Source organism: Gopherus evgoodei, chromosome 6, assembly GCF_007399415.2.
Source record: "Gopherus evgoodei ecotype Sinaloan lineage chromosome 6, rGopEvg1_v1.p, whole genome shotgun sequence".
NCBI lineage: Eukaryota > Metazoa > Chordata > Testudines > Testudinidae > Gopherus > Gopherus evgoodei.
Genome location: NC_044327.1, coordinates 51,738,625 through 51,751,849, shown reverse-complemented (window position 1 = coordinate 51,751,849; position 13,225 = coordinate 51,738,625). Strand labels below are relative to the sequence as shown.

General features: G+C 41.8%; 1 protein-coding gene across 1 annotated transcript in view; it reads right to left on the bottom strand.

The window, feature by feature from the left end:
- The window catches only part of SECISBP2 (SECIS binding protein 2), a 46,975-nt gene that overhangs the window by 15,862 nt on the left and 17,888 nt on the right, over window positions 1–13,225 (bottom strand). The window contains 5 exon segments of the mRNA XM_030568014.1: window positions 488–644; window positions 646–655; window positions 7,050–7,188; window positions 10,282–10,392; window positions 11,784–11,897. Of these exon segments, the coding sequence (XP_030423874.1) occupies window positions 488–644; window positions 646–655; window positions 7,050–7,188; window positions 10,282–10,392; window positions 11,784–11,897 (531 nt within the window).

Sequence of the window (13,225 nt, the reverse complement as noted above, 5' to 3'; positions counted from 1 at the left end):
ATGCCATTGGCCTCAGTATAAAAGGGATGCCCAAGAGGTATGGGAAGGGACCCGGATGCCCTTATATTTTCAGCTTCCATAAAAGCTCCATGGGCAACCAGGCAGAGATTAGAGAATCTTTCAGGCTGTTATAATTTATGCTGGGGATCAGACCATCGTGCCCAAACCTGCACTGAGCACAGCCTGGCTAAACTACAGAACTTGGTATCTAATACCGTTTCCCCATCCAGATTTGAGCATCCTTGCATAACTCCAGCCTCATGCTATAAAGTTGGCGTGAGTCTGGAGTACCAGAATGCTGATTTGGCAACACTGAAGAATATCTTTAGCTTGATCATATACAAGAACTTTTTTTTTAAAAAAATCAAGGATATCTAAAACTGAATTTGTAGCAAGGCTAAAATCCAGATTAATACAGGTACAATGATGGTGATATGTTTAAAGAGAACAGTAGAAGCTAGTTAATAAGAGGTAATAATTGGAGCACCTTTTTAAGAGATGTGGGTTCTTTGCTTTGGGGACTTCTCTCTGCTTTCCTTTCTGTACCAGAAGGAGCACTGGAGTCCAATGGATTATGTGTGTCTTCCCTTGATTTAAATTGTTGATTTTTTGTTACCGGTGAAGGTTCTTTTGAGAGCATGGTAGGCACCGCCAACTGAGATAAGAGAGTTTCAGCAGAACAGCTGTAACTCAGTTTAACATCTGAACAAAATCTAAGGCAAATTTAGTGTTTGGCTGTCAGTGTAATGCACAGGTCCTCTATCATATAAAAGACGTTTATGCAATTTAGAGTTGAGGGGGAAGAGGGCGAAGTTTTAGTCTGTCTCAGCTCCTTCCCCAAAAAATATGCCCTACCCTTTTATTATACCATCAGCTTAATTGCTCCTGATTTCTCAATCTCACAAATATGGAGACGAAATTAAGCTAAATATTGCAATGCAAGGCTACATTCAATATCATACAAATCCAATTTGAGAAATTTTAAGAAACCTAAGTTTACTTAGACTTCGCCATTTGGGATTTGTCCTCTCCACTCTCACAAACAGATTCTATGGTAGCTTCAAGGATGTGCTAGAGCTTCTAGAATTATTGTAGTGCATAAGTTAATGTGTCTAACCCCTCCACTCTTCATATTTGTGAATTGCTTGCAAGTCAACACCCACCCATTTGGAGTGTAATAAATGAAATAAATGAGATATCTAAGGGTACTTATAAGGCTCCCTCATCATGTGTCAGCACTTCACAATCCTTAATGTATTATCCTCACCATAGCCTCCTATAGGTAGGGAAGTACGTAGTCCCCATCCTACACAATGGGGAACCTGAGGCACAGAGCAGGTAAGTGACTTGCCCAAGGTCACACAGAAGTCTGTGGTAGAGCACAGACTGCACCGGGATTCTCCCGAACTCCCAGCTAGCACACTAACCATTGGCCATCTTTCCTCTACCTACTCCCAACAAGAATTCTAGCTACATCAGTCTGTTGAAACTTCAGATCTGCACAGAAATCATTTACCTTAGTACTTCAATGAATAAGACATCAGAAGTAACAGCAGAGTGAACTTGCTATGTTTGTTCCTGAAAATATTGCAAGCCACTTTTTGTATCTCTCTACTTAGAGCTTTTAAGGGAATTTACATAGTACCTTCCTAATATCAAGCAAGTTATTCAGAGCTGATAAGCTTCTTGTATCAACTTTAAGTAATCTGAGTGCACATAGCGAATCTTTCCCTCAGAGAGAAGGCTTTGGATTCTTTGACCATGGGATGGTGTTCCAAGAAGGAGGAAAGATAGGCAGAGACGGGCTCCACCTAACAAAGAGAAAGAAGAGCATCTTCGCAAGCAGGCTTGCTTACCTAGTGAGGAGGGCTTTAAACTAGGTTCACTGGGGGAAGGAGATCAAAGCCCTGAGGTAAGTGGGATACTGGGAGGAAGCATGAGCCAGAGAGCCCAAGAGGGGACAATCAGCGACTTATCTTAAGTGCCTATACACAAATGCAAGAAGCCTGGGAAACAAGAAAAGTGAACTGGAAGTCCTGGCAGAGTCAAGGAACTATGATGTGATTGGAACAACAGAGATTTGGTGGGATAACTCACATGACAGGAGTACTGTCATGGATGGGTATAAACTGTTCAGGAAGGACAGGCAGGGCAGAAAAGGTGGGGGAGTTGCATTGTATGTAAGAGAGGAGTATGACTGCTCAGAGCTCTGGTATCAAACTGCAGAAAAACCTGAGAGTCTCTGGATTAAGTTTAGAAGTGTGAGCAACAAGGGTGATGTTATGGTGGGAGTCTGCTATAGACCACCAGACCAGGGAGATAGAGGTGGACGAGGTTTTCTTCGGCAACTACAATTACTAGATCACAGGCCTGGTCTCATGGGAGACTTCAATCACCCTGATATCTGCCGGGAGAGCAATACAGCAGTGCACCGACAATCCAGGAAGTTTTTGGAAAGCATAGGGGACAATTTCCTGGTGCAAGTGCTGGAGGAACCAACTCGGGGCAGAGCTCTTCTTGACCTGCTGCTTACAAACCAGGAAGCTTATAGGGAAAGCAAAAGTGGATGGGAACCTGGGAGGCAGTGACCATGAGATGGTCAAGTTCAGGATCCTGACACAAAGAAGAAAGGAGAGCAGCAGAATACAGACCTTGGACTTCAGAAAAAGCAGATTTTGTCTCCCTCAGGGAACTGGTGGACAGAATCCCCTGGGAGAACAACATGGGGGAAGGAGTTCAGGATAGCTGTCTGTGTTTTAAAGAATCCTTATTGAGGTTGCAGGAACAAACCATCCCGTTGTGCAGAAAGAATAGTAAATATGGCAGGTGACCAGCTTGGCTTACAGTGAAATCCTTGCTGATCTTAAACACAAAAAAGAAGCTTACAAGAAGTGGAAGCTTGGACAAATGACCAGGGAGGAGTATAAAGATATTGCTCAGGTATGCAGGAGTGAAATCAGGAAGGTCAAATCACACTTGGAGTTGCACCTAGCAAAGGATGTTAAGAGTAACAAGAAGGTTTTCTTCAGGTATGTTAGCAACAAGAAGAAAGTCAAGGAAAGGGTGGGCCCATTACTGAATGAGGGAGGCAACCTAGTGACAGAGGATGTGGACAAAGCTAATGTACTCAATGCTTTTTTTTCCCCTCTGTCTTCACAAACAAGGTCAGCTCCCAGACTACTGCACTGGGCAGCACAGCATGAGGAAGAGGTGACCAGCCCTCTGTGGAGAAAGAAGTGGTTCAGGACTATTTAGAAAAGCGGGACAAGCACAAGTCCGTAGGGCCGGATACGCTGCATCTGAAGTTGCTAAAGGAGTTGGCGGATGTGACTGCAGAGCCATCGGCCATTATCTTTGAAAACTGATGGCGACCAGGGGAGGTCCCGGATGACTGAAAAAAGGCTAATGTAGTGCTCATCTTTAAAAAAGGAAAGGAGGAGGATCTGGGAACTACAGGCCAGTCAGCCTCACCTCAGTCCCTGGAAAAATCATGGAGCAGGTCCTCAAGGAATCATTCTGAAGCCATAGAGGAGAGGAAAGTGATCAGGAACAGTCAGCATGGATTCACCAAGGACAAATCATGCCTGACTAACCTAATTTCCTTCTATGAAGAGATAACTGGGTCTGTGGATGAGGGGAAAGGAGTGGATGTGTTATCCCTTGACTTTAGCAAGGCTTTTAATATGGTCTCCCGCAGTATTCTTACCAGCAAGTTAAATTAGTACGGGCTGGATGAATGGACTATAAAAGGTGGATAGGAAGCTGGCTAGATCATAGGGCTCAATGGGTAGTGATCAACGGCTCCATGTCTAGTTGGCAGCCGGTATCAAGTGGATTGCCCCAAGGGTCGTCCTGGGGCCAGTTTTGTTCAATACGTCATAATGATCTGGAGGATGGCATGGACTGCAACCCGCAGCAAGTTTGCAGATGACACTAAACTGGGAGGGTAGGAGTGTAGATATGCTGGAGAGCAGGGACAGGACACAGAAGGACCCAGACAAATTAGAGGATTCAGCCAAAAGAAATCTGATGAGGTTCAACAAGGACAAAGTGCAGAGTCCTGCACTTAGGACGGAAGAATCCCATGCATTGCTATAGACTAGGGACCAAATGGCTACGCAGCAGTTCTGCAGAAAAGGACCTAGGGGTTACAGTGGACGAGAAGCTGGATATGAGTCAACAGCGTACCCTTGTTGCCAAGAAGGCTAACAGTACTTTGGGCTGTATAAGCAGGAGCATTGCCAGCAGATCAAGGGATGTGATCATTCCCCTCTATTTGGCATTGGTGAAGCCCATCTTGAGTAGTGTCCAGTTCAGGGCCCCACACCACAAGAAGGATGTGGAAAGAATCCAGCGGAGGGCAACAAAAATGATTAGGGGGCTGGAGCACATGAGGAGAAGCTGAGATTGTTTAGTCTGCAGAAGAGAAGAAGGGGGGGACGGGGACGTGGAGATTTGATAGCTGCTTTCAACTACCTGAAAGGGGTTCCAGAGAGGATGGATATAGACTGTTCTCAGTGACAGCAGATGACAGAACAAGGAGTAATGGTCTCAAGTTGCAGTGGGGGAGGTTTAGGTTGGATATTAGGAAAAACTTTCACTAGGAGGGTGAAGCAGCACTGGAATGGGTTACTTAGGGAGGTGACGGAATCTCCTTCCTTAGAGGTTTTTAAGGTCAGTCTTGACAAAGCCCTGGCTGGGATGATTTTGCTGGGGACTGGTCCTGCTTTGAGCAGGGGGTTGGACTAGATGACATCCTGAGGTCTCTTCCAACCCTGATATTCTATGATTCAGGCTAGACTTCGTAAATGAGAACTAAGTTGAGAACACAGCCAAGGAAGTTCTTCAATATAAAAAGGTGTGTGTAGGTAGAGCTAAAGGTTATGTGCTGCTTCAGAACCAGGAATATGCATAAAATCCTGAAGCTCCAATATATCTGTCACAAACTATGCATGTCACCTGTGTATTCACTGCTTGGAGAAAAATAATTAAGAAGTTACTCAGTGTTGTATATTTACTGAGCCACTGCTAACATTTTTGAAGGCAAAAATGTAAATACTGTTGTTGTTTGTAAATGGTTATAGAATTTCTACTAGTAGCCCTTAGAGTTAAACATTTTCCCTTCATACATTAATAAATCCAAGTGTATTTCTCTTACCCTCTAATGGTTAACAGATATAATAAAAATAAGGATATTGCTCAATTTAAGTACTCAAAAACCAATCAGCTGATGATTTAAAACTTAAACGATGATGTAAGGCAGATCATAACATATTATTATTTGTTGTTTCTAGGACCAATTAACACATTTAATAAGCTCTGAAGCTGTCAAACAAGTCAGTAATTTAACAGTTAAGATGTGATCTCCTTCCAGTTCTATAAGATGACAAATGTCCTTGTATACAAAGCATCCTTTATAAAATTTAAAGCTGTTTAATTACTATGACTGAGTCACTCTCTCACTTTCACCATGCTCTGAAAACGAAGTATAAGGTAGAAAGGCAATAATGTGGATAAACGCTATGTTTGTCACACTATTAAATTTCTGTGACTTTTTCTATTTCTCTTTACTTCTTTGCAGCTATATCAGCTGTTAGCATAAAGGTATTTCACAACCTACAAGCCAGATTCAAATTTTGGCTCAGGCTCAAGTGATTTATTGTGAGCACTTGTGTCTCAAAAAGTTCTTGACGATGCAATAGCTGTCTTATCCCTCCTAGGTACAGCCAAGACAGTCTCATCCCTCTTATGAGACAACGCCAGGCACAAGTAATCTAATGTAATTACTACTACAGGAGCAGACGCTATGATTCATGATGCTCTACTTCCTGCTACACCACTCACCCTGTCCCCACCCTCCGATCCACACTAAAATTATCCTCATGTAAGTACTTTTTAAAACTATTCTGGGATTTAGGATTAACAATTGTAGTTGCTAGTACCTCTCCAATATTATAGTTTGGCTGCCTTTAATGCTGGGAGAAATTATACACAAAGTATTCCAAGTTCTCACAGTGAACAAAGACAAAAAACACTGATAACTGATACTTCCAGTTATTCATTTGAAATCTCAAGAATGGCATGGTATAAAAAAAGTTATGAAATTAATTTTACCATATTTAGAGTTAATTCAACTCAGTACATTGTTTCCACAATTCCAAAATAAGGAGAGAAATTCTTAATCATTGTCAAGTGATAGAAATGGATTATTACGTTTTTTCCTACTGAACTAATGTAGTTACGTGTAAGTTTTCCTTACAGGTGATCTACAATGCAATGTGTTGTGCCATTTTTGTTTCTTTAGGATATACAAATAAAGCCTGAAAGCTCCCTATTTCCCTCCCTATAGCCAGGTTTTTGCTCATTTTTTACCTCACAACTAACAAACACTTCTAACAGTCTTATCTTTTGTTTTTTGCCTAGATAACTCTTCCACGTGCCAGGGAATTGCTGTGGGAGTTCTCAGCCCTCAGCTGAAAGGGCTAGGATGGAACGGTTTGAATCTTTACCAGAGAGCTTTTCTTCCAAGAGACTGGTTTGTCAGGAGTTTCAGTGAAATCAGTATTCAGAAAAATGAAACTGACTGAAGTTCTCTTTGCTTTCATTTGCTCAGGTTCCAGTCTTGTCTCTTGTAATGTCATAATCGTACCCCAATTGTCAATAAGGAAGACCAAAGGGAAAGCAAACAAGACCTGACAGTTTTAGTTTTAAAAACAAAAGCAAAATGCCAAGCTGAAATGGACTTTGGCCATCCCTATACATCATAAAGCACACTAAAGACCAAATATGTCCCTTCTTGCCACCTTTTCAGTTAATTTTCAGTCATCTTCCAACTCATCTGAAAAGATATTTTCCAGCTAAATTGGTGGTTTCTTCCCTATCTTAACTTTTCATATATAGCTTGCTTCACTTTGATTTTCTTGTCCATCACAAATGTGAAGTATATTTCTTCAATTACCACATATTCAAAGTGAGGTTATTTTTTAATTTCCCATATTTGAAACCAACACAGTTGACATGAAAAAAGGAAATCTAATTATAGCTTGTACCTGAAAGCACCACAGGTTTTGAGGACTGTTTTGATTTCTCTGCATGTTGCTTCTGCTCCAATACAGCCAGCATGCCTCCCAAATCCAACTTCACTGGAATCTGACTCTTCTTTCCACTGCTCTTAGAAGCTTCCTAAGGAAGACAGGAATAAAACATGGGTTCTCCCATTTCAGATCTTAAGAGCCTGCCCTTCTTGACTCATACAATATACTATGGACACATTAATTCACGAATACTTGTATTTAAAGATCAAAAAACAAGTGGAAAAACACATCAAATCTTAATGTTTTGGAACAGTGATTGTTTGGGATTAATGATGTATGTTTTTTGACACTTACTGAAACAGCACCAAAGACCTCTTTACACTTGCATCTTAAGACATTTCACAACTGAATAGGCTTCTGTTTTGGGAAGTATGTCAGGTACCTTTTACTAAAACACTTATTGGAGTTACTAATTTTACTTCAGAAACATATAGGATAAATAGTTGATGCATTTTTGTTTTTAGCAGCTGTTTTTCAGCACCTGGGCCTGGTGCAGACACCTCACCCTTCCCAATGCCTTTCTTTGAAAAGAATTCTCTAGTGATTCCTACTTTGTGCCATCATCAAACAAATAGCCTTATTTTCCTGTGTCTCAGTCCAAGAAAGTGGGCAAGTATCCTCTTCCACGGCTGGCACTACACCTCTTCTGTCCAGAGACAACATTAATTTTAGATCCAAATTTATAGATGCTTCATGTTCTTGCTTTTATTACTGTAAATGAATAACCTAACAGAGGCAGAAACGTGAAACTTAGGGTATGTCTCTACTACAGCTGTGCCGCTGTAATGTTGACATTTCCTACATCACCAGCAGGGTTTTTTCAATTGATGTAGTTAATCTACTACTCGAAGAGGTGGTAGTGAGGTCAACAAAAGAATTCTTTCATCAACCTAGCTGTGTCTACACCAAGGGTGAGATCAACCTTACCACTGTAGTCCGGGTACAAAATTTTTCATAGTCCTGAGCAACATGGCTAAGTCAATTGAATTTTTAAGTGTAGGCCAGGCTTAAGGCAGAAAGTACTAACAAAATGTTGTTTTATAGCTACCTAAATAAGACACAAGAAGATCTCTGCAGGACCATGGTCCTCCTTGATTTCTGTACACAAACCGTGCCAGAGTAAGCAATATATCCAAACCAAGGTTACCTTCCAACATCATTGAAACTCTCTTGCGTCATAGCCCCAGCCATCATCATTTTAGTAATGTACCAAACCAACAACAAGCCAAGCCAGGAAGCCGGAGACATGGGCATTCTGATTTACTTCCATTACCAGAGCTATGCTACAACCTAGCTCTGCATGGCTGACTACTAGCTTGCCGTACTACCTGTCTGCTATCAAGTTGAAAATAATTTTGAAGAGCCCACAGAAACAGTAAAAGCATTTCTCAAAGTTTAGAGAGAACAATATATACCCAGTAGAATGCTAATAAATCCAAGTCAAGCTTGATCCAGCAAGATTTTTTTGGAATAAGGCAGTTCATGTCATTCTCTCATTTCTTAAAAGGTAGCCTGGGGGAAAACACTGCAGGCCCTAAACAGAAGTTGCTTTCCTTCCACAACTTAAAAATTATGTGCCTATGGTTGGATGTAGAAGTGAGAATACAATCTCTGGGTGTGCAATATCCTTAAGACTCCAGCTCAAAATGTTTCTGAATTCTTAATAAACTGGATTAGGATAGGGCACGTCATGATCAAATCAGATGGGCTAAGGGGACAATCTCCAATACAGTAACTCCTCACTTAAAGTTGTCCCAGTTAATGTTGTTTCGTTGATGATCAATTAGGGAACGTTCTCATTTAAAGTTGTGCAATGTTCCTGTCTAACGTCGTTTGGCAGCTGCCCGCTTTGTCCACTGCTTTCAGGAAGAGCAGCCCATTGCAGCTAGCTGGTGGGAGGCTTGTAACCAGGGTGGACCGGTAGCCCCTTCCCCCCCCCCCCCCCCCCAAAGTTCCCTGTGCTGAAGCCGCCCAGCAGCTATCAATTGCAGGCTACCAATTGCTGGCAGTTCAGCTGTCCCTCCCCCCACTACCATGTGCTGCTCCTGCCCTCTGCTAGAGCTGCTCCCAGAGACTCTTGCTTGCCGTGCTGGGAGGGGGGGGGGGAATGGGGAAGGGGGAAGACAGCACCCATGGGCACACTAGTAATAAGTAATAAATAGTAATTATTAGAGATATACCAATCTCCTAGAATTGGAAGGGACCTTGAAAGGTCATTGAGTCCAGCCCCCTTGCCTTCACTAGCAAGACCAAGTACTGATTTTGCCCTAGATGTCTAAGTGGCCCGCTCAAGGATTGAACTGACAACCCTGGGTTTAGCAGGCCAACGATCAAACCACTGAGCTATCCCTCCCCCGCTAATGTCCCTCCCCCCTGCTCCTGCAGCCCGCTTACCCCTTCTCCATATAGAGCAGGGAAGGGACAGGACAGAGAGAGCTTCAGGCAGCAGCTGCTGTCAACTTCCTGATCCACTTAAAAAGACAATGCACTTAAGAGTGGGTCAGCTTACTTAAAGGGGCAGTGTGCATCTCTCTCTCCCCCACACACCTGGTGTGTCTGCCTGCTATGCTGTCTCCCCTCCCTCGTGTTCATTGTGCCTTGTGAGAGAGGCTACCTTAATAACGTGTTAATCCTTGAGCGCTCAGCCCAGTGCTAGTTCATCATTTAGCAGCAAGACATTCCCTGGGAAATATCCCTCCCTCTTTCATGCTCTAACTTCACCACCTCAACTAAACTTCACTATCATAGCTGTGAACAGTATTACATTGTTTGTTTAAAACGTATACTGTATGTATATCTATACAATATATAGTTTTTTGTCTGGTGAAAAAAACTTCCCTGGAACCTAACCCCCGCCCCATTTATATTAATTCTTACGGGGAAATTGGATTCACTTATTTTGCTTAAAGTCACATTTTTCAGGAACATAACTACATGTTAAGCAAGGAGTTCCTGTACTTAACACATACACTGGCCACATTTTCACACATCTGATACCTAAAGTGGCTTGATGTTCACAGGTGCCAAGACTTCCAGCTAAAGAATCAGGTCACTTAACTGTAATACAAAAAAAGATATACTGGCAGTTAAGTTGAACCTTTTGGGCCTTATTGCTAAACATGCCATTCTCTCTGCAATTTCAGCCTATGATCACTTAGTTTCAAGTGGAACTGGTTTACCCTGAGGTTTTTTTTCTTTCCAACACAGCAGATGAGGCATGTTCCCTGTTTTTTTCCACTGCTGTTACAACAGCGCCCAATGTTGATGTATCATTTTGACAATGACTGTCCACAGGACTCTTTGGTTAAGATGTACCTTTGAAAGTAAAAAACAGAAAAGAAAGTACAGAAAAATGTTTATACCTCCTGTCATATACTGTAGACAAACCATCAAAATATAAGCATAGAATTATCTGCAGGGGGATAAAGGGAACCTGTGTAATCAAGTCTATCTACAGTAACAGGAGCTGTGACCCAACCTGAAATTGTAAGCAATGAGTTTCCTCTGAGAAAGTGAGCATTCATTGGCTGCTAGACTGGTCAACTACATCCAAGTCTTCTATCTTTCTTCAGTATTTCTAGTTTAGCCTACTAATTCTTCTAATGCAAAATTTCTCAATCTTTCTGGTTGTGGTGAAAAATATTTTTGAGACCCCTCTACATTTATTATAGCAATAAAAAAATATGACAAGCCTATATGATGTGTGTGTGTTTTGAGACCATGCTTTATCTCACAAACTTTGAAGGTTTGCACTACCTCCAAGTTTTTCTGGAAATTTTTTATTTTTTACTTTAGAAGAAAAAGTTTAAACACTTTGTGACAGGCTCCACCCCTCACTGTCTTTTGTCACCCCCTTGCAGTCACAGCCTAAAGATTAGAAACACTACTTCAGTGCAACACAGAAATGGCGTAGGGCTTGTCCACACACTCACAGTGCTACAGTAGCACTTAGCTAAGACACTATCTATGCTGACAGGAGAGCTGCCCTCCTATCAACACAGTGCTGTCTATACTGGAGGTTAGGTTGATATAGCTACATCACTTTTCCACACCCCAGTGATATATTATGCTGAATAAGGCTGATAGTACAGATAAAAGCATTAGACTTGCTCCTTCACTGCAGAATGATTTTAAAGTGGAAAACAGTGAAGGAATGCATATGCAGGTAGATTACTTTTCCCAAAAAGCTGCACAGTTCTTACCTTTGCTGCAGACTGGCACTGAAATGTAGTGTTCTCAGTGCCCTAGATATACAACTGAGTAGATTTAACACTAATCAGGCTGCAGAGCTAGAAGGTGACATACTCAGCAGACAGATACCTGTGAGACTAGGTGGGTGAGGTCATCTTTTTTATTGAACCAACTTCTGCTGGTGAGAGAAACTTTTGAGCTTACATATGACCTGAAGAAGAGCTCTGTGTAAGCTCAAAAGTTTGTCTCACACCAACAGAAGTTGGTCCTATAAAAGATATTACCTCACTCACCTGATTCTCTAATATCCTAGGAGCAACATGGCTACAACTCTGCAGTCGACATCTGTATCCATTTTCCCTTACACATTCTAAGAGCAAGCCTCTTCATCAAATTGAAGCACAACTAATATGAAAATTCAACATTTTAAAAAAAAAAAAGTTTCCATTTTTCTCTGTTCGGTTTTTGGAGATGCAAAGCAAGTGTATGGGATCTGACAAGATCTCTTACTTCAGGCTGCCTTCTGCTAACAGGAGCATAGGATGATTTCTGAGTCCCCACCCTGTTTTTTCGGTCAGAAGCAGCTGCCAGGTCAGGAAACTCTTCAGCATCCTAAATAAAATACAAGCCATCATTTTTAAAGAGGATGATCAGCTCCAAATTCCCAGCTCAATATCCAATATATATTCTCTCCCTCCCTTCCACCTGGTGTATAGAGGCTAACGGATCTGAGCGCGTCTTCTTCAACTATTATTGACATCTTAATGCTTAAAAGCTGCAGAAGGCAGATTTTGCATATGGCAGCAACTAGTTCAGAGATGAAGGGATTTAAAAAACAAAACAAAAAACAAACACTTGCATTAACAGGTGCCAGAACTTGAATCTTTTCTAGTATTCTGAGTGCAGTCAGTACTGCAGCCAACTAGTATGGATAGTTAAAAGAGCTATTCTGTTACTTTTTAGAAACCACTCTTTAGATCATTTACAAGCATTCTGAACTACAAAGCTCCCATTTCCCACTCTAGCCTCCAGTTACGTAGTCTTGCCTTAAAAAGTGTGGGAGAGAGAGAAGGGGAACAAAAGAGGGGAGTGCCATAAACTTTGGACTATGGAATCATGAACACAAAGAAATCAGTATACGTTTTGATACTATTGACAATGTAAGTTTACAGTTAAACAACTGCACAGAGAATGCATGTCTGCAGTATACAATATTCAGCAAACTAGAGGATCACACACTTGTTGCTTCTATAGGCTGAGAGCATTAAAAAAGCACATTACAGACTCCATGACATCCTTCATTCCCTCCATAAGCTCCTTGTATGCCATTCTCCCATCTCCTACAATTTCAGGGACTCTCTGCAGCCACTCCACCCTCCACCTCAGGCCAGAAATAATGTGGCCCCCCATTCTCCCCATGCCATGGGCTCTGTGTGCCCTCCCCATTTCCCCTAATGTCCACTCACATATTCCCAGGATAGAACATTTTGGTACTTCTCAGAATGGCATAACTCCACTTCCGCTGGGAGCCATGTCCAATTTTGTCTCAGTACCAGACAGGAACAAACCTTCAAAAGCAGGACGAATAGCTGGCCTACTCATTCCTCCCTATTCCCTCTCCCCACGTTCTCATTTCTTTTCTCTTCTTCTGACCGGGAGGTTAGTAATTCAGGATGTCAACAATTTTAAACTGTACTTGGAGGATGGGCAGAGCTGAGATGGGTGATATAGTTATATACTGGAAAGTGTTAATGGCTGCCATCAACCAGTTCTTCAATCTAAAGACCATTACAGAGGTAGCTGAAGCTGCTGCAAGATTCAACAAACTCCATGGATCCCCTATTTCCCCCTTCAGATTTTTGCCCACTGATACCTAGAACATCAAGTTTTGGAACTGACTGGATGTGATGTTCAAATATCTGTAATGAACAGATTTTCAC